Source organism: Hipposideros armiger, unplaced genomic scaffold, assembly GCF_001890085.2.
Source record: "Hipposideros armiger isolate ML-2016 unplaced genomic scaffold, ASM189008v1 scaffold_988, whole genome shotgun sequence".
NCBI lineage: Eukaryota > Metazoa > Chordata > Mammalia > Chiroptera > Hipposideridae > Hipposideros > Hipposideros armiger.
Genome location: NW_017732338.1, coordinates 117927 through 142663, shown reverse-complemented (window position 1 = coordinate 142663; position 24737 = coordinate 117927). Strand labels below are relative to the sequence as shown.

At 45.9% G+C, this 24737-nt stretch overlaps 3 protein-coding genes, 1 long non-coding RNA gene and 2 other non-coding genes across 15 annotated transcripts in view; 3 read left to right on the top strand and 3 right to left on the bottom strand.

The window, feature by feature from the left end:
* Window positions 1–468: 468 nt before the first annotated feature.
* LOC109375751 (histone H2B type 1-like) lies at window positions 469–1494 on the top strand. Its single transcript, XM_019631280.1, has one exon. The coding sequence runs from the start codon at window positions 490–492 to the stop codon at window positions 868–870; it is 381 nt and encodes a 126-aa protein (XP_019486825.1). The 5' UTR covers window positions 469–489; the 3' UTR covers window positions 871–1494.
* A 4135-nt stretch (window positions 1495–5629) lies between these two features.
* Window positions 5630–5701, bottom strand: TRNAM-CAU (transfer RNA methionine (anticodon CAU)). The gene has a single exon. It is a non-coding gene; the product is annotated as a tRNA-Met (tRNA).
* A 356-nt stretch (window positions 5702–6057) lies between these two features.
* TRNAG-GCC (transfer RNA glycine (anticodon GCC)) lies at window positions 6058–6128 on the bottom strand. Its single transcript has one exon. It is a non-coding gene; the product is annotated as a tRNA-Gly (tRNA).
* A 1433-nt stretch (window positions 6129–7561) lies between these two features.
* On the top strand, window positions 7562–14596 carry ZNF165 (zinc finger protein 165). Of its 6 annotated transcripts, none has more exons than XM_019631237.1 (5): window positions 7657–7784; window positions 9787–9958; window positions 11035–11518; window positions 11797–11935; window positions 13606–14596. In XM_019631237.1, the coding sequence occupies exons 3-5, from the start codon at window positions 11108–11110 to the stop codon at window positions 14511–14513; spliced, it is 1458 nt and encodes a 485-aa protein (XP_019486782.1). In that variant the 5' UTR covers window positions 7657–7784; window positions 9787–9958; window positions 11035–11107; the 3' UTR covers window positions 14514–14596. The 6 variants fall into 6 exon arrangements, with proteins under 6 accessions (XP_019486783.1, XP_019486782.1, XP_019486779.1 ...); XM_019631234.1 differs by having other exon boundaries at window positions 7657–8145; XM_019631238.1 differs by lacking the exons at window positions 7657–7784; window positions 9787–9958 and adding an exon at window positions 7562–7650.
* Window positions 14597–14703: 107 nt separating this feature from the next.
* ZSCAN16 (zinc finger and SCAN domain containing 16) lies at window positions 14704–24140 on the top strand. 5 transcript variants are annotated; one of them, XR_002122630.1, is made up of 5 exons: window positions 14704–16490; window positions 16924–17339; window positions 18208–18340; window positions 18680–18770; window positions 21924–22011. XR_002122630.1 is itself a non-coding variant. In XM_019631243.1 (4 exons), the coding sequence occupies exons 2-4, from the start codon at window positions 16953–16955 to the stop codon at window positions 22439–22441; spliced, it is 1038 nt and encodes a 345-aa protein (XP_019486788.1). In that variant the 5' UTR covers window positions 14704–16490; window positions 16924–16952; the 3' UTR covers window positions 22442–24140. The 5 variants fall into 5 exon arrangements, 4 of the variants coding, with proteins under 4 accessions (XP_019486788.1, XP_019486792.1, XP_019486789.1 ...); XM_019631243.1 differs by lacking the exon at window positions 18680–18770 and having other exon boundaries at window positions 21924–24140; XM_019631247.1 differs by lacking the exon at window positions 21924–22011 and having other exon boundaries at window positions 18680–19558.
* The window catches only part of LOC109375768 (uncharacterized), a 13239-nt gene continuing 8901 nt past the window's right edge, over window positions 20400–24737 (bottom strand). Inside the window, exon 2 of the long non-coding RNA XR_002122652.1 lies at window positions 20400–20990. This is a non-coding gene — a long non-coding RNA (uncharacterized LOC109375768). The remainder of the gene's footprint in view (window positions 20991–24737) is intronic.

Below are 24737 nucleotides of genomic sequence, written 5' to 3'. Positions count from 1 at the left end.
AGGATCTCGGCCGTCAGGTACTCCAGCACGGCCGCCAGGTACACGGGCGCGCCGGCCCCGACCCGCTCGGCGTAGTTGCCCTTGCGGAGCAGCCGATGCACGCGACCCACGGGGAACTGCAGGCCGGCCCGCGACGAGCGCGTCTTGGCCTTAGCGCGCGCCTTGCCGCCCTGTTTTCCGCGTCCGGACATGATAACGAAGAAGCCGCAGCGCCGACCCGAGTCTGAGGCGAGCCGCCCAGGGCGCCCCTTCTTATAGTCGTGCCGAGCGGACTTGCAGCCCTTTCGCTTAAACCAATGGAGCCCGGGGTTTGAAATACGCCGATTCTGACTGGCCGACGTTCGCGTGTGACATTTCCAGCCTCGCCGCCAATCAGCCGCGACTTTGTTCATCGCCTCCTTTAAGAGGCTGGGGCGCGCGCGGCCGCTCGCAGCTTCACGTTCCGTCTCTCCTGCGTTTTTCCGTTTGGTCCCGCTGCTCCCCACGACCATGCCCGAGCCGGCCAAGTCGGCGCCCGCCCCGAAGAAGGGCTCCAAGAAGGCGGTGGCCAAGGCGCAGAAGAAAGACGGCAAGAAGCGCAAGCGCAGCCGCAAGGAGAGCTACGCGGTGTACGTGTACAAGGTGCTGAAGCAGGTGCACCCGGACACGGGCATCTCGTCCAAGGCCATGGGCATCATGAACTCGTTCGTCAACGACATCTTCGAGCGCATCGCGGGCGAGGCGTCGCGCCTGGCGCATTGCAACAAGCGCTCGACCATCACGTCCCGGGAGATCCAGACGGCCGTGCGCCTGCTGCTGCCCGGGGAGCTGGCCAAGCACGCCGTGTCCGAGGGCACCAAGGCCGTCACCAAGTACACCAGCTCTAAGTGAGCGCACCTCAGCGGCTTAGCTCCCGCCCCAAAGGCTCTCTTCAGAGCTACTCACTTCACAGAAATAGCTGTTGCATTACCTCTGTAATCTATGTAGTTTCTCAGAAGCGTTACGGGCTGGTTTGGGAGCGGGAGGTACGTGGAGACCAGAGCAAAATGTTAAGCTTTCCGTACGGATTCCTGAGTAAGCACTCGGCGTAGTATACGCCAACTTAGTGTTGGTTCTTTGAAAGACGTCCTGTGAAAGACTTGGCTTTGCCCTCTGGCACAGTAGCCAAATTCCGCTCTTGGTGACGCTCAGTGCAAGTAATGCTGTCATTCTGATCGGAAGGGCCAGTATTTGAAAAGCCCGCTCTGCGCTGTAAATTTGCTATATAATCTATCTGGTACGCGTTTCCAGGAAATTCTCTGGAGGGTAAAATTGTGACCCCTGCATTCCTTGAGGGAAGTCACCCGGCCCTGCAGTCCGAGTCTTAAGCTCAACATCAACGGTTCTACCTTGTGCATCGTATCCTGGGCTAGTCCATGATCAGAAATCCTGAGGCTTGGGGACCACATGGATGGACCTAGAGGGTATCATTCTAGGTGAAATAAGTCAGAAAGGCAAGTACAGTACCATATTATATGTGGAATCTAAAGAGCAGAATAAACGAATAAAACACTCAGATACAGAGAACAAACTGATGGTTGCTAGATGGGAGAAGGCTTGGGGGGCTGGGATAAAAGGTGAAGAGATTAAGAAGTACAAGTTGGCAGTGAGTACAAAACAGTCCCTGGCATGTCAAGTACAGAATAGGGAATATGGTCAATAATTTTGTAACAACTATGTATGGTGCCAGGTGGGTACTAGACTTATCTGAGAGATCATTGTAAGTTATATAAACTTCTAACCACTGTGCTGTCACCTGAAACTAATATAAAGTAATATTGAATGTCAACTATAATTAAAATAATTTTAAAAAGCCATCCTGAGACATGAGTCAGAACTCCATGTTTAAAAGAGAAGTGGGCCCCAGAGGAGACACCAGAGCTAGCAAGTGGGCTGAATGGTGAGCTAGCCAGCAAAACGGAGTGGGGACTCAAGGTGGGAGGCAAAATCAACCTCCCCCCCAGCACCTTCCGAGGGTGCCTAAATACTCTTCAAAGCTTTTAACATCCACTGCTACCTTTTCATCTCTGTGTAGATGCAGATGTGAACATAACCAAGTCCATATGTGTTCTGGATTTCATTTTATGTCTAAGTTGCGTGCTGTGACCTTTGACCAATTTCACTGTCTTTAGCAAGCGTATCAAAGCTTTCTAGTTTATGATCTGTGTTCCTTAATGTAGACATAAATATTTTTGTTAGCAACATCCAGAAATGGCATGACAACAGAGATAAATACAAGTATCAAACTGGTAAGTGTCAATGACAAGCAATCATCTAATCACAAGACCACCTGGCGGTGTGTGTGGCCCCTTGTGCTACTGCATTCTTCGTCTCGTCAGTCATCAGTACCCCAGTTAAACTGTTTTAAAAAGGTACTGTAACAGGGTACAGGTAGCAGAGAATAATTCATGCAAAACTGCTGGTTCTGTTCCCCTCTGACGCAATCTTCCTGTTAAGTAAGTTACACTATAATAAATTCTGTTATAGTCCATGGAGTTGCCTGCTTCCTCTTGGTCTGAAGAGACCTTGTTACAGTGGCCACTACACCTTTACCCCATCATCGGACATGGATATTAATAAAACACAAATGGTTCCAGCTGACGAGTGTGGAGAGCAAGATGGGGGACAGAGGTAAACAGGTCTCAGTCTCATTTTCCTCTTCCAAACCTCATCAGATGGGCAGACAGCGCTGTCAGAGAATTACTGCCCCCCCCCCCCGCCGTCCTTCCCCCGACACACACACATACACACTCCATCCCCAAAGGGCTTCTAGGCCTTGGGGAAAGTGAGATTTGGAAATCTCTGCACTTGGCATCCAAAACTATAAAGTGAAGACTAATTGAAGGCTGATACTTTGAGGAATTATTATTAGTCTTGTTTGCATTCAGCCTGCCGCCACCCAGGCTGCCAACGGCTACCACACTCTGTAATTCACTGCATTGTCTCATCTTCCCAGTCAACTAAAAGTGACCTGCAGAGTGCCTTCCAGCAGAAATAATCTGTGTGTCTACAAATCTTAATGCAGATCACTTGAAGCTTTTGCTAACAGTGTGACCTATGACAAGCTTTGTTTCAATCTTGGAAAAAGCAGTACAGCAAGTCCCCCTTATCTGTGGGGTGTATGTTCCAAGACCCACGGTGGATGCCTGAAACCACAGAGAGCACCAAACCCTATACGTAGTTTTTCCTATACTTACATACCTATGATCAAGTTTAATTTATAAATTAGGCATAGTAAGAAATTTAAAGTAACAATAATGAAATAGAACAATCATAACACTATATTATACTAAAAGTTATGTGAATGTGTTCTCTCATTTCAGGGGGTCCCTTGCTGAAGTCTTCACAGAGGCTCAGTGCTTTCTGGCACAACACATTACTGTCAACCGGAACACGTTTTCTGTTCTTGTCTTCTGCCCCCAAATTAATTCCTTTCCCATCTTAACTAAGCACCTATCACACACTGTGGACGTAACTTTTGCTGTTTGAGTTGTGACAGCAAAACTAACACAAACTTCTGTTTTCTTCCTTACAATGTCACAGAAGAGTCATTCTTATAGTAAATCTTAGCAACCTCAGCATATGATTTTCTTTCCCTGTTAAATCAAGAACTTTTACCTTTTCACTTAAAGAAAGCACTTTACGGCTTCTCTTTGGTCTATCTGAATTGCCAGCATCACTACTCTTATGCTTTGGAACTGTTATTAAATAAAATAAAACCATTTGAACACAAGCACTGTGATGCCATGAAGCCAGATAGCTACAACCAGTGAAGAGTGTCTACAGGGTGAATACACTGGACAAAAGAATGATTCACACCCCTGGCAGGGTGGAACAGGATAGCAGGAGATTTCATCATGATACTCAGAACAGCTCGAAATTTAAAACATATGAATTGTTTATTTATGGAATTTTCCATTTGGTTTCCTTGGTTGACCACAGATAACTGAAATCTTGGAAAGTGAAACTGCGGATAAGGGGGGAACCACTGCACTATACAAAGAGAATGCTTTGAGGCCCCAGAGCCTCTGGTTATTTTCAAAATGACCATCTCAATATAACTGCTCTCTTTTCATTTTTATGCTTGTTAATAAGAAACTTCATATAGAGAGCAGAATAAGTGCCTCGTAGAGGAGTAGGAGGTAAACTGAATTTGCCACTTGGAGGAGATGCTCCATCTATGGTGACAATTATCCAAGAACAAACTGAAATTTTATTTGTAAAATAGGACCCAGGAAAAAATAGCAAGGAATGTATTATCTTTCTTGGCTTTTTTTTTTTTTTTAGATTAATCACAAGTGCCTGTGGTTATTTGAGATTAAAAAGCTTGTTACTGAGAGCAGTGTTTTAAAATTCATCTCAGATGGAAATTGTATTTGCCGGGGGCATATATGTAGGCAATAGTGAAAGTGGAACAGGACCTCACCTGGCATCTTAACTGCATACTGTGGTTCTTTACTTGTGATGGGAATTTCACGTGGAAATAAAATTAAATACAGTCACAAAAGAACTTTAATGATAAGATTTCTAAAACCTCCAATTTGGACCCAACTGAAAGTCAAATAAATATAGCCCATTCCAGACATCATGTAAACATTAGCTATGCTTGTATGTTTGGTCATAGAATAGCACACAGAGATAGATGTCATATTCACAGTATTGTAAAGGAAAGCCTTTTGTGTGGCTGCTCATAAAGTGAATGCTTTTTTAAATAAGCATTGTTATTTAAATGAAAGCCTAATGTGAGCTGTTCCCAGGCTCTTTGCAAAGAAAAAAAATACTCATTTAAAAAAAAGGAATAGGAGAGATTCACATCAAATTCACTACAGAGGTACCCCCTGAGAAAGTGGATATTAGGGTTGGGGGTGCAGTTGAAGAGTACTTTGATTTTATGTGGGGGGGGTTTTCTTTAAGTGTAAAAGAGGTTTGTAGTTAATGTTAAATAGTAGATCACTTCTGTGTAGTCATTTTGGTACCCTTCTGTAATTTTTTTGAAAGGTAAAAGGAAAAGGTGAAGACGAATGACAAATACTGCTCTTTGGTGTATTAGAGATTGTGGCTTTTAACAGTCTTTACCAAATTACAAGTGATTCAGATGTGCCCAGGCTGTGTGCTAGCTACAACAGCAACCACAGTAGGAAAACAGACAAAAATCTTTGTTCTTGTAAATTTACATCCCACTGGGAAGAAAATACTAAATGAATAAATAAAACATACCACACAGTAATAAGTGCTAAGGAGGAAAACAACAAAGGTTTGAGATTGTTGGGAGAATTAGAATTTTAAATACTCCCAACTCCCTTTAACTGAATCTCTAAAACTGAAAATAGCTGCATATGATCCTTTCAAACTCGAAATTTACATTCTTGTTTAAAATATGGTAGTAGGTAGAGATGGAGACCTTTCAGCTTTCAGCAGATGGGTAACATTAATTCTGTTCTCTGCGATGGTACATGTGACATTTCTTAATTAGAACCTTTCTGATTTTATGTTGTTTTTGTCTCAAAATTTTCCTGCCTGGACTGAGAACACTTCCCCTCTAGAACTGTGGGAGGCACAAGAATTGGTAAAATTACGTTTTTTGCTACAAACGGCTCATATGGAAAACTACTAGCAGAGGATGGTTTCGATCCATCGACCTCTGGGTTATGGGCCCAGCACGCTTCCGCTGCGCCACTCTGCTTACCGCTACAATGGCCTCAATATAAAATAATTTCATTACTACACTTCCTTTTAAAAACTGTTTTTATGTGTTAAAAAGAAATTTTTTCTCCCTCAAAGGTCATTTGTTGCTTTACTTATGTTTCAAACAGGACAATTACTCCATAATACAGAGTCCAAATATTCTGAACGCAAAATATTCAATCTTTCTGTTAGAAAACAGCCCCGTCGCCCGCCAGCCCTCCAGTTTCATAGTCAGACAATGGAACAAGGGTAAAGTGGGCGTGTCTAAAGTACCACCCGACCTCGGAACTGGAATGTCTTCAACAAGATTAGAAGATCTTGTAAGTAAGAATTTTTTAAAAAAACGAAGATACCTGCATTGGCCGGGAATCGAACCCGGGCCTCCCGCGTGGCAGGCGAGAATTCTACCACTGAACCACCAATGCCTGGATGGAGGAGTAGGCACCTATATTTACCTCACATAAATGAAGAGTCTAAGGTAGGAAGTTTATAATCGGTATGGTGGCTTCACGGTCATAAAGGACCCATTCCTCTTCTATGTTTCTATTCTACCATCTGTAGCATACAACTTCCACCCTCAAGGTAACCACATGGTCATGTTGGCTAATTGGAGCTCCAGCCATCAGAGAGAAGGAAGAAGCAAAATGATGGCGTCTTTCATCTAAGTCAGCACACTTATAGAGCTTTCCAGGAAATCCAACACATTATTATGCAAAAACCAATATTCATACATTTAATTGAACGCTCCTAACAGCAAGAGAGACTAGGAAATTGACTCTTTAGTTGATTGCATGGGTACTCCTCTCCTGTGATAAGAATCAATCTTCTCTGGTTGATGAACCCCCAGGGAGAGGATTAATGACAATTGAACTCCTTTTGGAGACTCTGTCTGTAGGCAGAATGGGGGGGGGGCGGTGTGTGTCAGAAGAAGCCTCTCTATTTGCTGGCTTTCAAGTGCCTACAGCTCAAGATAATCTATGAAGCAGCATGTTCGGGGGAGGCATATTCTGATACCCTTCAGTAGCATGACAGAATTTAGGCTTCAACGGCACCCTCTGGCTGCTCTACTGAGAATAGACTGTGGAGGACACTGGTAGAAGCAGAGGGACCATTTAAGAGATTACTTGCAGTAATCCAGAAGCTAGATAATAGCGTATCGGCCCATCTTTAGGAGAACGGATGAATGCAATGCTATATTCACAACTGGATTATACAGTAATGAAAATTAATTTTAACTCAAAATGTGGACAAATCTGACTAACATTCTCGAGTGAAAAGGCAGTATCAGAGTACCTATGACGTGATGCCTTCTAGATCGAAGAAAACAGCTAAAACTGAAACACATATTGTTTGGCCATGCATATGTACCTGATAGAATTATCTTTTATAAAAGTAAAGGGATGATAAACAAAGTTTGTAATAGTGGTTCTGTCAGATGAGAGGAGGTATTATGGAGAGGGACATAAAAGAAACTGGCAGTAAATTATTGTTCTTACAGACTGGGAAATGGACCCAGGAATGTTCACGTTTTAGAGCCAGGGATAATAATCGCATTTGGTATGTCTGAGTCCCACCGGGGTTGGGGGATGAATCAAATTCCAGGAAAGCTTTGCACGGGTGAAGTCGGCGGTCATTCCTGCCGACTTCAGGGCTCCAGGCTGCAGTGGACGCCCACGCCGCCAGGGCGCAGCGAAGCCGAATCTGGCGCCACAAAGCGGGGACGAAACTCCTCCTCCTTGAAGGTCTGTCAACGTCCGGACGCTGGCGAGGCTCCTGGAAAACGGAGTCCGAGCGCCGAGGGGACCGGAGGCTTCTGGGAAGCGCAGTCCAAGCGGGCGTGTCGTCTTCTGCGCAGACTCAGAAGTCTGTGACGACAGAAAGTTGGAGCTAGGACGCGGTGCGGTCCTTCCACCGGAAGTGACCGATCAGAACCAACCCGTGGGAGAGGTGAGTCCGGCTTGTGGATCCAGATGTCCGGCCCTTTGTCCTCTCCAAACACGCAGTCCCTACCATGTTCCCTTCGGGACTGCAGCCGTCTTGCGGCGCCCTGACCCGGGACCTCAGCGGAATCCCGAGAAAAGGTGGAGCCCGGTTCGGCGTCGGGAGGATATTCGCACACGCCCACTTTCAGGGGAGTGTGTGGTTTCCATAGTTACCCGGCCGCGCGATGCGTCGTCGTGAGAGCTGAGGGGGTGTGGCTGGGGCGGCTGGAAGTCCGGCTGCTGAGGGTCGGGGGTCGCTGGGGAGAGGAGAGCCCTGGCCGGACCGGGCGCGACCCCGAAGGGCGGCGTCTGTGTCGGATCCGCTGCTTCTTGTCGGGAGAAGCTACCCCGGAGTCCGCCCCCAACGCCTGCTTCTCAGGCGAGGAGCTACCGGCTTTTCGTAGGAAAAGTGGGGCCCCCGCGGCCTCTTCATGGAAGCTGTTCACACAGTAGCTGCTCAGTGAGTATTTCCCGTGTGCCGGGGATGCAGGGAAGCCAGCGCTGAGCCCCTGCCCGCGGCCTAGGAGGGACAGCAGAATGCCTCCGTGGGCGGAGGTGCTGTGGGCGCCTCCCCGACACGCTCTGCCCAGCGGCGCCGCCGGTGACACACGTGTCCCCTCACTCCCCTCCCCCGCCAGCGGAACTGTTCCCGGTCCTTCTGCGCGAACTGGCGCACCAGGGACCCAGTGATCCACCAGGAGCCCTGCTCTTTCCGAACCGCCACCTTCCTGTGTTCGTTTACGTGTCCGCTTAGCTATTTTTGTAACTCTTCCCCCAACACGGTGATGCTCAATGAATGTTTATGAGCTTGAAGTTAGTAAAACACTTAAGAACCAGCTTTAGGGGCGTATATCAAATCCTTGAGGACTAGATAATTCTAGAGTCGTGGGCTGTTAGAAATGGATGGGAAGTTATGAAACACCTGGAGTCCTTAAGCTGTCTAAGGAGATACCATATGTTGTGGAACCGGCACTTGGCGTGATCACTGAAGTGTAAGCAACCCGTGGATCATGTAGGCCGACTTTACTGTCCATCTTCCTGTGCTAAATGAGATATGCCCATAAAGCATTAGGACACTACCTGGTAAGCACCCAACGCATTTAGGAAACATAACAAGAAGTGAGATTAGACCTGTGTCAAATGATTGTCCCAGCAAACTGTGAAGGATCGAGACTGCCTCATGGATATACCGTAGCACTAACCCCTTCGCCTGCCTGTCATTGCTAAACTTTGTTCTTTCTTATTCCCACTCAAGCTCTTTCCAAGGCTCAGTCTGAGCCTCCGATCTTCATTTCATACTCTCGGAGTGTTATTCTTGATATTTATCTTCAACTGCCCTTTCCATGGATCGTGTCTAAATCTGTAATTCCATTCCTTGTTCCTTACCTTATAAATCTCCTAATATCATTTGGAAACGTTTTTCCACGTGGATGTCTCCTGATCATCTTAACTGTAGAATATCCAAATCACGAGACACCTCCAGCTTTCCTAATTTCCACTTTTATTCAATAAGTCGACAAATGTGAGAGCTTAAGAATAAATATTAATAATATATGGTCCTTTACCTCGTGGAGCTCCAGTCAATTGATGAAGAAAAACAGCCCAACTAAAAATAATACAAGGTGGTATGTGTTGTAGTCACAGATGTTATGTGTTAAGAGCTGTAGGAACTCAGAGTAGAGGTGATGAATTCCTGTCAGAGGTAGTGGAATTCTTAGTCACTCCAGCTTTTGCACCTGCACGCTGGTCTTGCCATCAGCCCACTTCCTCAACTCTTCCCCTGTCCCTCCCTTTTTGCCTTTCTGAATCTTTCTCCTCTTTTTTCATCCAGCTTAAGCCGCACCACCTCTAGAAATATTTACTACCATTTGTACACATACACAGACATTCTCTCCCTACCTGAGAACCATTAGGATATTCAGTGTCTCCACCATACAACCTGTTTAGTACTTCAGCTTTCAACATATATCAAGCATTTTTAGTGGGTGTGTCATGTGGAACATGTCTTGTTAGTTAAATGTTTTATATCTGTGTGTGCTTTATGTCATTTTTTCCAGCTGTTTTGCAAACTCAAACTATGTTTTTTTCTAATTTCTTACAGCTGTACATCAAAATACAGATTTGCCAGGCGTCCCCCATACTAACCAAGTCAGCATATCTGGAGCAGGGCCCAGGAAGCTGTTTCTAACAAAGTTCCCACATGGTGATTAGGCAGTGAGCCTAGCTCTAAGCTCAGCCTTTCTTGGAAACCACTGCCCAGAGCTTTGCTTGTGGTAAGGTGGTTAATAAAGCATGTTGCACATGTCAGTGCAACAGTCAGTAGCCAACTTGATGAAATGTTTTGTGGACGTGAGAGATTGACATTTACCTTTCACAGTTGTACTCCAGTTCACCTCTAAATTCCTGGTATTCAGTTTTTTAGTTCAGAAAGCAGACTGACCATTCCCATACGCTGATAAGACTTGGAGAACTGATATTCAGTAACAAGACTCAGACCTCAGATGAGAAAGCCGTGTTGCTGGTTTATTATATTTTATTTTATTGTGAGACGATAGACCTCAATGTCCAAGACCTGGACTGAGCCGTGAAAGTAGGAAGGCAAAGAAGGAACTGTTGAGACGGAAGGAAAGCCGTCCTTTATGTTTCTATCTTTCCATATTACAGTCCATCCTGGAAATTAGTAATACATTAATCTCCACAAATGGTATTTGTCAGGTCACTCTGCTCAAAAGCTCCCCAGGGCCTAAACGGTAAACTCTGGATTGTGAACTTGACTTTTGAGGCTTTCTAGAGTAGGGCCTTTGCCTCTGTCATTTCCTTGGACAAACCTACTGAATTTCTGCTTTCCCACTTCTGTGCTCCTACTATTCAGTTCTTCTGGCTGTTTAGTTGTTTGTAATTTATTACTTCTCTCTCTCCCATATCCTAGTCAAATCCTATCCATTCTTCAGAAATTAGTTTGTAAGTTGAGCTTTCCCTGACCATTGCAGCCTACTGTGCTTGCTCCCGTCTCCAATTCCATGAAGCACTTTTATCGGTTTTCTCTTGGGGTTCTTATTGTCTTTATAACTTACACGTAATTGAATTGCATGTAGCATGTTAACATATAGTACTGCCTTATATTTATATTATATGTAATGTTTTTAATTTAAATGATCTTGTTTTTAGATTTAAATTGTAAGCTGCTTTGAGGTAGAAATTTTATAACAGTTGTGTTCACAAAGCAGATATGTCTGTGCTTTTGCACACAGTAAATGCCCAGTACATTTGTGTGTAATAGAAAATGACTCTTTCTGTGATGTGATCTTTCATTTTCCTACACAGTAATAATAATATGTTTACCCCTCAGGAGAGCTCTTGAAACTAAATAAGACCCTTCAAAAAGCAGAAGTGGGTTTTCTGATAATTCATTCAACCCCAAGATGACCACAGAATCCAAGAGAGCCGCAGCTGAGACCCTTTTGGAGGATGAAAGACTTCTCATAGTGAAGATAGAAGAGGAAGATTTTGTCTGGGGACAGGACACTTGCTCACCGAGCAGGGACTCTGTCAAGCAGGAGCTCTGCCGACAGCTTTTCCGGCAGCTCTGCTACCAGGATGCCGCTGGGCCCCGCGAGGCGCTGGGCCGGCTCCGGGAGCTCTGCCATCAGTGGCTGAAGCCAGAAACTCACAGCAAGGAGCAGATCCTGGAGCTGCTGGTGCTGGAGCAGTTCCTGAGCATCCTGCCTGGGGACCTGCAGGTGTGGGTGCGTGAACGTCACCCAGAGAGTGGCGAGGAGGCAGTGACCATAGTGGAAGATGTGGGGAGAGACACTGATGAAGCCGTGCTCCAGGTACAGAGGGCGTGGCAGAGCTGAGACCTCCTGAATGGATGCGGTTTCACCATGGGAAGAAAAGGCCTGAGGTTGACTATCTTGGACGAGCTCAGTTCAGGGTGCATTTGTGTCCCCTTTGCTCTCTGTTCGGTACTCTACCCCATCTTACAGTTGAGTCAGACTTAACTCTTCATTCCCCTGTTTTGTATTCACACAGGAGGTTCTGTTTCTTTGAGGAAGATGCTTAATTCCAACAGGGATCTCTCCTAAGGCCAAATGTACTTTATTTTTCTCAGGTTCCAGTCCCTGGACATGGACAAGAAATATTCAGGAGAAAGGTAGCACCTCTTGGACCAGTGCTTAGTGACCAGCTCCAGTCAGTGGACACCAAGGCCAGTCATGGTTTCTCTGAAACCCGTCTCCTACCTGCCTATGGTAAGGGGCAGTGTTCTTTGCAGTGTATGTCACTGAGGAGTGTGACAGTGAAGGGCCCTTCTTAGACTAGCCCTAGTGCTGTAGGTGGTTCTTTAGTACCTGAAGAGAAGTAGAGAACTTTTTCTTGTGTGTCACTGACCAATTAGAGAATTTTCATCCTTATCCAGAATATTTGCATTTTTTTAATACATTCTTTGTCCAGAATACGCGTATGTCCAAAATATGGGAAATTTTTACCTTAGGGGCAAATTTAAGGAAAGAAAGGTGAATGAGTTGAGAAAATGTCAGAAAATGAGAAAAGAAGCACGTGGATAGAAACAAACACACTAATAGAGAAGGGCATATAATGAAAAAAAGGCTGATACGTGATTTTACACTCAGAACGTAATTCACAGATACGTAGAACAAGAGCCATAGTGTTGCCCTTTTTTGTACTTTTGACCTTACAAAGCTCTCTTACATTTTTATACAAAGTTAACCATACTTTTGGTGACTATCTCCGTAGAATACTCATCTCTGTTCTAAAACTCATCTGTTTAAAAGTTCATATACTCAGTATCACTTTAGGTGTGAATGACCCCCAAATATATCCAAGAATAAATTACAATCATTTTTTAAAATACCCAGATTCTGTTTACAAGTTTTTTCTGGAAACATTTCCATCCACACCATCTAAAAATTGTACCTCCTTCCCCCAAGACCAGCAGTGCCTGACCCCCTTCCCTGCCCTAGCATATTCTAAGAAAGGAAACCCTATAACAAAGGGGGGGCTGCTTGATTCCAGCATGATGTGGAGCATGAGCACAGTACACAGTCACAAGCTGCACGGTAGGAATTGTGAGCACTAGACCGTAAATGGTTTCTGCAAACCAGGTTGAGGCGTTCAGATACATTGTGGAAGAAAGGTTTCATGGTGGGATATAAGAGGATGACAAGGTTTAATGACAGTCTGGTAAGGGTATTTAGTTTGACTAGGAAGAAGAACAGTTCAGAGTCAAAACAGCAAGGAGACTGTTACAGTCACCTAGCTAGGAAGTGCTGAGGTTTTTGACTTAGGGCGATGGTAGCAGAAAGGTAGAGAAAGGGATGTAAATAGGGGACAGTTAACACAAAGCAGTGACAGAACCTGATTGCCACGGATGATGATGAAGAAGAAATGGATGGATGGATGATGGATGTTTTCCTCCACACATACCCCACCATCATTTATAGCGTTACTTTTCTCCCTGCGTCTGTGTCCTTGTCTGCTTGCTTTGTGATGGTGCCTCCCTTTCCCCCTCTAAGCCTAACCCTGGAATATATCATAGGCCCACAGTTCCCCAAATCCCTCAGTCACATTGCATAGTCCTTTCTCCTTACTTTGTCTCTACCCTGCCCTTGCTGGTGATGACCTTCTTCCCAATCTGCTCTGTTTTAACCGCTCATCCTTGGATGACTCTTTCTTCTCTCTGCCAACCACTGCATATGTTACTTGCTTTTACCAACTCTTTCTTTGGGGTCCTTCATGCCTCTCATGTGAAAGGCCACATTTTAGAGTGGTCAAGTGAAGTACCGATGTCTAACAACCACCTTGGGTGTATCTCCACATGTTTTTTTCTTCCAGCTCAGGAAACAGGTATTCACTTCTTTTTTAATTATTATTATTATTATTATTATTGTTATTATTTTAGATAACAGGAGTGCAAACAAGGAGTCTATGCCAAATCTGGACCTTCATGAAAAAATGAAATCACAGAGAATAATGTCAGGAAGGATTTCAGGATTTGTATCAGAAGGATCTGCTGAGCCTCAGGACATCTGGAAGTCGGCAGGCAGAATAAAGAGGCAACGGGAAAATGAACCTGGGGAGTGGCAGAGATCATCATCTGCTCAGGATGGAGGTCCTACCAAAATCCTCACCCACAAAAATACTCTCACAGATGAACTAATAAGCCCTGATGGATGTGAGAGAAGCTTAAACCTGAATTCAAATGAAGTTACACACCCAAAACCTTGTAAACACACTACCTCTGACCAAAGTCTCAAATGGAATTCAGGTTTTATTATGCATCAAAGAATTTATGCTGGAGAAAAAATTCATCCATATGTAAAATCTCTCAAGAGCCGAAATCTTATTAAACAGGCAGCAATCTTCAGTGGAGAGAAAACCCATCATTGCAATGAATGTGGGAAAGCGTTCAGACACAACTCCAAGCTTCTTAGACATCAGAGAATCCACACTGGAGAGAGGCCGTATGAGTGTAATGAGTGTGGGAAAGGCTTTGGTGGGAGCTCCGATCTTATCAGACACCAGAGAATCCACACTGGCGAAAGACCCTTTGAATGCACAGAATGTGGACGTGCATTCAGCCTGAACTCACATCTTATCCTGCATCAGAGAATTCACACCAGAGAGAAACCCTATGAATGTAGCGAATGTGGAAAAACCTTCAGAGTGAGCTCACACCTTATTCGGCACCTGAGAATCCATACTGGAGAGAAACCCTATGAATGTAACAAGTGTGGGAGAGCATTCAGTCAGAGCTCACACCTTACTCAACATCAGAGAATTCACAAGAGGGAAAACCTATTAATGTAAGGGACTTAAATTCGTATGAAATGCTGAGAAAATAGCAAAACGTGAAAAACATTGAATACACAATAAACATTGGGTAAGATGAATGACTGAACAAGCAATGTCTCTTTTCTTTCTCTCTGGCTCTCTGGCCCTGTGTTCTGCATAGGTCTCACCTCTCTGGGTGCTTACTGTGACACTGGGGATGTGTCTCTTCTTCCATTGACTGCCAAAGTCAAACCAGATGAGTGGATTTGAGGGAGGCTAATAAGTCAGTTAGCCTATGGCAATAGAGAGAGGGGAAAAAAGGACCCTCCTGGGAAATCACCATGATCACATGGGGGTAGGGGGAGAGAAAGATTCAGGTAGAGACTGATCATCAACCCTAGTTAATGATTCTGCACAAGAGGAGATGGGCCAAGCCAGGAGAGGAGTGGCTCGAGCAATGCACAGCAGAAGAGTGCTTTCAGAACACTGCTGTGAAAAACGAAGACTCAACAAAGGTAAATGAACAAGAGGACGTGCGACGGTGACATTCCAATACGTAGGCCGATATCTATGTCCAGAGGTCATGCCAGGAAGTAGGAACCAGAAGAGCATCCAAGGCAAGAGGCCTGAATCTAGACATTCAAATAAGACCAGGGGAGTGGAAGGAAATCCAGCAGGAGTTGGGGTTACAGGTGAGGAATGGCATTCAAATGGAACTGAACCTAAGAATATGGAGGAGGCTGACACGGTACTCGAATCAGGATGTTACTGCCACATGTGCTGTGTAGTTTCTGGGGTGAGTGGATGGAGACTGCAGTGAGTGGGGAGTGCTCTTGACAGCAACAAGGTCCTTCGGCTACTGACAGTTATGGGAGAGGTCTGAGGGAATTCGTACTGAAAAGAAAGGCCCTGCAATGTATACCAGCACACGAATGTATACTCAAAATGCCTTGCACATGTTACCTTTTTTTATCCTGTAAGATCCTTGGTAAATAGTAATTATCATTTTATTGAAGAAAATTCTGGGTATAAAGGAGTTCGACAACTTGTCAGTAGTTACAAGGTTATGCGGGAGAAAGCAAAGGGGATCTCTGGAATTGGAACAAAAGTAAAAGCGAGAGACACAGTTCTTTTACACTGTGGGTGCAGGATAGTTAACATTTACAGCACAGATTTGAGGGACAAGATACCAATGAGGGGTTATGGTCTCATGCTCTGGTGCATGGGCTGTGCCTCTGCAAAAGATTACACTGACATTTCAAAGGTCTGTTATCTTAGATGCAGAAAGACAAGAGACAGGCTCACTTAAGGTAAAGACAGACCTTTGTCAAAGAAGCAACAGGCCTAGGATGTGACTACTCCTGTGACCCACTTTTAGTTAGGAATTTTTATGTTGAGACCATCCTGGGTGGTTACTCTTGGTCTCTGAGTTTGTAGGGCCTGCCATGCAGGCCTCCCCTGAGCTTGTCGGGTTTAGTATGTGGCCCCCTTTTCATCCACATGACCATCCGTGGGTTAATTATTAATAAACTATGGCACATATAAAGAATACTATGCAGTTGTTTTTTGAAAAAGTGCAAGATCGAGGAAGTCCTTATGTACAATCCCCAAAATCAATTGCTGGGAGGAAAAAGCAAGGTGCAGAAATGCTGTCATTTATGTAGGGCAAGATAAGTCACGAAAAACGTAGGTGTTCAAAACTAGATGCTGGGGTACATTTATTTTTAAATATTGAACCATGTGAATGCATTATTTATTCATATTGCCTTTTAAATAATTAAACCTGGAAAATCTTGAGACGGGAAAGTTTTTTTAAAAACAGCAACGATACCGAGCTTGCTGTCCCGCAGGCCCATCAGTGGCTGGACAGCAGCGGGGCTGCCACCGAGACCGGCTTCCTAGAGTGGCCGGAAGTGCCGGCCGGCGGCGCCGGCGCCAATTCGGTGTGAGTGACGCCTTTGTTGCGGGTCGCACAAGGACGCCGCTGTCGCCGCGGTCCCCTCCATGCGTGAGGTGAGTCTCTCCCGGCTTCTGGGTGGAGAAGGGGCAGGTGCGGCTGCGGCCAGCCCCGAGAGAGGACGGGCAGAGGGGAGGCCGCCCCCGGGCCGGCGCGCGCACCCGGACCGCTGCGCCCTGGCGAGCTGCGCGTCTCGGGCTGAACGGGGCTGGAGATGCTGGGCGTGCGCCGAGCCGAGCCGAGCCGGCTGCCGGGTCCGGGCTTTGCGCGCGAGCATTTTAGATGGAGCGGCGGCTCCAGGCCAGGCGAGGCTTGTCCGCGGCTCACGGCCCAGAATCAAGTCCGCGCCCCCCTGCGGCGCCCCTTTTCACAGCCTCCTCTCTGCTCAGCCCTGGTCGCTTGCCCTCACTGGTGTTCGTGGTCACAGCCGCTTTTGCTGTTTCTCCACGGTGACAGCTTTTTCTCTGCTTCTCCTTGAATCATTGCCAGGTAGAGGATTAATCTGAAAACCAGCCCAGATGGCCGCAGCCCTGGAACCCGAGGGACAAAAAGGCCTTAGAAGAGTTAAGGCAGAAGACCGCTGCCGGGCACAGGACTCCACCCCACAGAAGCGCAGTCCACGCAGGAGCGAGGTCTTCAGGCAGCACTTTCGGAGGCTGTGCTACCAGGACGCACCCGGGCCCCGGGAGGCCCTCACCCAGCTCTGGGAGCTCTGCCGCCAGTGGCTGAGGCCAGAGTGCCACACCAAGGAGCAGATTTTAGACCTGCTTGTGCTGGAGCAGTTCCTGAGCATTCTTCCCCGGGACCTGCGCGCGTGGGTGCAGGCGCACCATCCCGAGACCGGAGAGGAGGCGGTGACTGTGCTGGAGGGTCTGGAGCGAGAGCTGGATGGACGCCCAGAGCAGGTGGGAGCGGTCCCCTGACCGACAGAGCAGGGTGTATGGAGTTATTTAACTTGTTACCGGAGAGAAGACAGGTCTCGGGGGCTGAGTGAGGAGACACTAGACTGATTATCAGTATGGAAGGCTAGGATCAGTGAGAAGGTACAGGAAGGCACATAGGTATCAGAAAAACAAAGAATTTTCTGACCTATAAACTGGGCTACCCTGCAGTAAAAACATCCCTTTCCACAGGAGTGCTGAAGGTGGGGTCCCAGTAGATGCCAAGGACGTTGCAGAGCAGCACTGTCCAACAGAAACATAATGTGAGCCATACATGTGTTTAAAACTTCTTAGTAGCCTCATTTAAATAAACAAGTGAAATTAAATCACATATTTTATTTGACAAAATATGCAACCAATATAAAAAATGAGATGTACATCTTTTTTTGTTTTTTTGTAGTCTGTTTTCAAAATTAGGTATGTATTTTATACTTTGCACATCTCAGTTCTTACTAGCTCTATTTCAAGTGCTCAGTAACCACATTTGGCTGGTGGCTGTCATGCTGGACAACACAGTTATAGAAGAAATGCCTCCATTGGCTGGAAGTTGGGCCAGATGGCTTTTAAGGTACCTTCCAAGTCTCAAGACTATGATCCTGGACCTCCGCCGATCACTGAGAAGTGACACCGAGTTTCACCCTCCAGTGTGCACAACTGCAGCCATTAGCCTCTGTCTTCTCCCTTTTAGTCATTATTGCCATTTGCAATTGAATGAGAATTTGTCCCTTTTTCTGTGTCCCTGGCAGATGCTGCTTTTAATCATCTTTGAACTTCTCTGAAGTTCTTTCACAAAACCTACCTCACAAACCCAATCGTGCTTCATTGTTCCCAGGTCCCCACCACTTCAGAAAGACAGGACACACTTTTGGACAAGTTGGCCCCCTTGGGAAAGCCACATGAGTCACTGACTGCCCAGCTCCATCCCAAGAAGACCCAGCAGGAATATGGGGAGCCCCAGACGAGTGGTAAGGAGCAAGTGTGTGTGAGGGAGGACGTGGTTCCTTCGGTTGGAGAGGAGCTCTCTCACTGTCATCCTCCAGTTTCCATTTCCTGCTTGTCCACCTCACTGTGGAAGATCCTGCTCCCCTTCCTACCCTTGCTGCATAATGGAAAGAATTACACTAGTTTTTCTTTAGACTTAAAAGCTGTTATTTGATCTAACAGGTGGGTGATGAGACTTAAATACTCATTCAAGTTAATAATATATGTCTACCTGTTTTTATCTGACAATGCCAGCTCCAAATTACCTTAAATTTCCATTTTTAGCAAGAGAATTTGTATGACACCCTGTACTTGTCTGTTAGGCCTGCCAGAACAGAATACCACGGACTCGGGGACTTAAACAACAGAAATGTATTTTCTCACCGTTCTGAAGGCTGGAAGTCCAAGATCTAGGTGCTCGCAGGGTTGTTTTCAAGGCCTCTCCTTGGCTTGCGGACTTGCTGTGTCTTCACATGGCCTTCTCTGCACACGCTCCTGGTATCTCTTCCTCTTCTTATACCTGTTGGGTTAGGACCCCATTCTTGTGGCCTTATTTATCCTTAATTACCTGTTTAAAAGCCGCTTTTCCAAGTACAGTCACAGTTCGGATTAGAGCTACAACATATGAATGGGGAGGGGGGCAGTTCAGTCCATACTTCACCCCCATGCTAAAAGAAGCAGAGATGAGAGCAAGAGTCAGTGGGCATGGCGGCTTTTGTCTCCGCTGCGCAGGCCGACTGCGTTTTGGCTGGGTTTATCCCCCGACCCCTGATCCCGTTCATCAGCTCACTAGTAGAAACCAGGGTGTCTAGTGTATCCTCAGGCTAGACTCAGAAGCAAACTTTAAATCCCAGTTACCCAGCTCTGCTGTCTTCACTGCTGCCAACCCTTTGTCCAGAGGCGCTCATGTCCGTGATGCCTCCCCTGGGTTCCACGCTTACCAGTATGGGTCTCGTTTTCTAGGATCCCTGACAGGAGGTGTGTCGACTCTGAAAACTTACTTGAAGCTAAGATATTTCTGGGTGGTATCTGGGAAGCATGACATTCACTTAGGTAAAATTTAAAGGCATCTTTTAGCACTTTAAGGTGGAGTGCTGGTTATTGGTTAGCTTCAGAGGTGAGGTTGAGACCTCTGCTCTGTTCATTCATTCCTCTCTCATCAAATATTTTTTTTTTTAAGATTTTTATTGGGGTATTGGGGGGAAGGGAACAGTGCTGGGGAATTGGGGGAAGGGAAACAGACAAGTTGCTGTCCTTTGGTTCTTCAGTCTAGTTGTGGAGGACATTGCTTCACTGGCCTAAGTTGGCACCATCATTGCGCTTTTCCCGGGTGAGGCAGATCAGTCGCCGGCTTCTGGACGGCCGCTCACTGCAGCTGCTGGCTGCTCACGCTGGCTTCTGGCTACACACAATAGCCCATGGCAACCCACTGCCACAGGGGCTGCAGCCTACGCCGTCGCCGGCGACTCATGGCAGCCCAGCTTCCAGGTTGAGCTGTTGTTCAGCATCTTAGCTGTGGAAGGCAGTGTCACTGGCCCTCATATGTGGGATCCGAACCGGGGCCCTCTGGCGTCCCAAGCCAGTTCTTAACCATGGCGCCACTCGGCCGGCCCTCTCATCAAATATTTGAGCAGCAGCTATATGCCAGGCACCATGTTAGAGGCAAGGAATACCAAAGTAAGACACCTCACTTCTCAAGAAGCAGGGCAGTGGGCACATCCACTGTGCTATCCTATCCCTATGGCAGCCTGCAGGGGTCACAGGGTGTTTGCTGAAGCTGAGGTGGTCGGGTGGTTGGGAACTGGGGAGGGGGGCATTTTAGGCAGAGACAACAGTGTGGGGCGGGGGTGAGGGGAGTAGGACAGCATTACACATCCTAAGAACAGCCACTGCTCTGGGTTTGGTTTAGATGTGGAGAATTTAGTGGGAGTGAACATTGAAGGCCAGTGGTGAAGATTCCTGAACACCATGCTGAGGGAACATCATCCTATCAGATGAAGGTCTGTTATATTATTTTAAGTAGAGAAGTGGGTGACACAGAAATCACTATCCATGATTCCATTTTTTAATAAGTTACATAGAAAAAGATCGGAAGGATCACCTCCAAATGTAGACAAAGCTTATTCAAGGTAATGAAATCACAGGTGACTTATTTTCTTCTTTTCTGTTTTCCAAAGTTTGTAAATGAATGAGCACACGACTATCGTCGGGAGAAGAGATATAAACACCATGGGGTCAGGGAGAGACCACTCTCAGATATAGAGTAGGCTGGCCAGAGCAGAAGTGAGGCTGGAGAGAGAAGGAGGGGAAAACTAAAATTCATGAGATATTTAGTAAGTAGAATGAACAGATCTGATTGGATATTGGGGGGTGGTATTTTAATACAGTCCCAGTCTACAGCTTGGGCAACGTGACAGACAATGGTGTCAGTAATTGAGAGGAAAATCAGAAGAGGGGTGTACAGGCATACCTCTTGTATTGCCTTTCACTTTATGGCGTTTCACAGATGGTGTGTTTTTTACACATTGGAGGTAGAGCATCCACCAGCAGAAAGGTTATGACTCGCTTTATTGCAACACTCTTTACTGGGGTGGTCTGGAATGGAACCCGCTGTGTCTCCAAGGTGTGCCGTATCTGCGTGGAGTGAATGCAGTTTTTACACGTGAGTTTGCAGTGGCTGTGAAACATGGAGCAGACGAAGTCCAGGAGGCCACGTGGTTTGAAATACAGCTCTGGATGTAGGGGAAGGTATGGGCTGAGATGGAGACAGGAGTCATCCTTGGGTAGGTGACAGAAGACGGGTGTAGATAAGGTTGACCAGGAAGAATGAATAAAGAACACCATTTCAATTTTACATAGAGGAAGATGGTTCTGGAAAGGGCTGTAGGAGAGGTAACAGAAGCAGAGGGGGTGGTGTCGCTGAAGCCATGGGAAGAGTGTCAGCCAGGTGTAGTCAGCGCTTCTGACAGGACACAATATCAGGACTGGTAAGTTTCAGAAAAAAGGCTTCAATGTGGCACATACAGCAGACGGTCCACCGTCACGCCCTGCTACCTCCCTTCCTCCCTCCCTCCTTTGGTGGTCCCCACTCACTGCACTGCTCTCTGATCCCTGATGCGTTGTCCTCTCCACTCACTGTCACTTGGCTGGACTCCTACACATGACCTACATCTCAGGCCCCTGCACGCTGCCCCCCGACTCACCTCCCTCACCATCTGGTCTTCAGCCTCCCTGTTTTTCCCCCTGAAGTGTCCTTGGCGTGTGGGCCGTGCGCGGTACCGCCTACCACTGTGCCTGTGCACAGGGTCACCAGGTAGCACCTTTCCCTCCCCTCTCTTCGTCATCTGTCCCCAGATCACACCCTGCTGTGGCTGTCTTTCTTACTGGCCTCTTGATGTCATCCCTTTGTCATCAATACGATGGTGCTGATGGTGCCAGATCTCTAATTTGTACATTGCATGTGACTTTTCTTTATAACATCTATAACATTTGCTGTTCTGTCTTGCAGAGGCTTTTTGCTTCTCAAATCTAAACGAGAACCTGTTAACATACTAATGTTTGTTACAGGTGAGAAAACCAGGACTACGAATGAAGAGTTGTCGCAGAAGGAAGATATGCCCACAAACATGGAATTCCTTGGGAAGGTAAATGACAGACTTAAAGACATTCTTCAGCATCCAGAATCCAAAGATGCTGCTGAAAATGAGGGCAGATTAGCGTGGCAACAGAGGGAAAGAAGACTCTACAAATGTGATGACTGTGGGAAAAGTTTCAGTCAGAGCTCAGCCCTTAGTAAACACAGGAGAACTCACACTGGAGAGAAACCCTATACATGTGATCAGTGTGGAAAAGCCTTCAGTCAGCGTTCACATCTCATTGGACATCACAGAGTACACACTGGAGTGAAACCCTATAAATGTAAAGAATGTGGGAGAGATTTTAGTGGGCGCTCAGGTCTTACTCAGCATCAGAGAATCCACACAGGGGAGAAGCCCTATGAATGTGATGAGTGTGGCAGGCCCTTCCGTGTAAGCTCTGCCCTTATTAGACACCAGAGAATTCATACAGCACAGAAGCTCTACTAACATGGTGGAAATACCAGCGTGCCTTAGGAGCTCAGGCCTGGTTGTCAGAATCCACCCTGGAGACCTTACGGTGCCCGAATGTAGGCAGAGCTTCTGCTGACATTAAAAATGTCTCTGGCACCACAGAATCTACCTGAGTAAAATTTCCTTTTATTTCTAAATTAGTTCAGTTTCTTGGAGGAATTGAGTTATTTCAGAAAGCCTTGTCCATTGACAACACAGCTCACTTGCAGCCCAAGATAACCATGTTTCCTGGGTGAATTCCAACTCCTGGTTCCTCTTCACCTGACTATTCAGTGTCTGACTTTAGACTAGACAATTCCGATTTCTCTCTGCCTTCTTTTCCCCTTCTGTAAAGCTCAGGTGTTATAATTGAGGCCCACCAGATATATTAAGTTAAAATACATGAAAACTGCTTTTGAAATTAAGAACTAAAACAATAGTACTTGTTTTTCATCATTATTGATAGAATGTCCTAAATATTCCCTTTTTATCTTAAAGTAGGGGGTATAATCATTTTGTGTAATTTTTGTTTGCCAATGATAAAAAAGAGGAAACCCTTAGAAAAGCAGGCAAAAGAAGACATTAAAATGGGAAGGAAAGCAGTAAGTAGTCAGTAGGAGCTGCTGAGGATTAACAGTGGGTTAGGGATCCATAACTTTAGATAAATCACTTCTCTTCTGAGTCTCAGGTCATCGCAGCCTGAGGGAGACGGGAGCAGCTGATCTAGAACCCCACTGTCCAGGTGGCAGCCAGTGCCCACATGTGGCTATATAAATCCAAACGTAACACAGATAAAATGGGATGTTCAGTCCCTTAGTGACATTAGCCACATCTCAGTAGTCACATGTGGCTAGCAGCTACTGTACTGGACAGCACAAGTGATAGACCATTTTTATCTGCAGAAAGTTGTGAAAGGTGTTGCTGTCCCAATTAATCACTGGTAAGGTACCTTCCGGCGTTGATAACTGTGCCTCAGTTCAGGAAGGAAGTGAAAGAGACACCTGAGGAGGCTGCAATAGCAACAGGAGATAAAAGTACAAACACCTGGAAAGAAAATAGTAATAACGGCACTTTGTCAGCCTTTAAACAGGAGTGTATTATAATTGGAGGAAGATGATTATTAAAGTAAATATTGTACAATAACCTAATAATTTAAATTGAAAGCTGAAATTACTACCTCATCTCTATAAGAATAGTATAATTACCTTTACAGGGTAGCACCCCGTCCCGTCAGATAAACTACATGAGTGAGAAACTGGGACACCCAGGACACCAGTACTTTGACAGTAAGCAATCCAATTTTTTTCTTTTTGGCTTCGAAATGTTCAAGCATTTCATGTATTTGAACAGTTTTACATCCCTAGTTTGAAAATTTGTTAACATGACAGGAATTGTGGCCACAGGCACAGCACATTCCAGTTTATAGCAGTCAAACTGCCAGGAACCACCAGTTCTAGGAATAGCCAGAACAATCAGGAAGTGATCTAATCTCTCGCTAAAGATGATTATACATACTAGCTTTTGTGTGTGTTTGAAAGGGAAAACGACTAGATAATTTTTGTGTCTACTACTGGAATGTGGTGCTTGGAACACCATAAAGATAAGCTCAGCATTTATGTCTTGAACAAAATGCTCCTTTAAAAGATAATGTAAGTTTACTTTGAATGATTACATAAACTGACACAAATATTTTAAATATCAAGTTTCACACTCATACTTGTTTTTATGACTTATCTGAGCAATGTTTCAAAGCATTTGAAACACAGGATTTCTTAATGGTCAAGAAGAGAAAAGGTATTAAGGTTAGGTGCTTATCAAGGTGTATACCCTCAAAGGCTGAGTGAGGAGGAGTCCCACACAAACCTTCTTAGGTTTGGCGTTGATCCCAAATTGTCACCATCGTGTCCGTCATCTGACACTGAACAGTGAGGCCAAGATAAGAGTCAGGGAGGGACAGAACAGTGGGGGGCCAGAGACAGCCTGTGTGGGCAAGGGGGAGGCATGAGGTTACAGGAGCTCTAAGTCCGGAAGAAGCAGGCGATGTCCTCGTAAGCGTAGAAACCCACAGAAAACGGTGAGGGTGCAGCCAGTTAGAAAGCAGAGCTTTGAGGTCAGCACAGCACAGTGAGGATCGAGTAAATGAGGCACTGGTCACAGCCGCTGGGCTCTAGCAGAGCACCATCCTGGATGGGCAGCACCTGCTCAGGAAGAACCCCGAACATGGAAGGCAGTTTCTCATAGTTGTGTCAAAAGCACGTGCTGTTCCTCCCATCTTTCGGGAGGGATTTTTTTT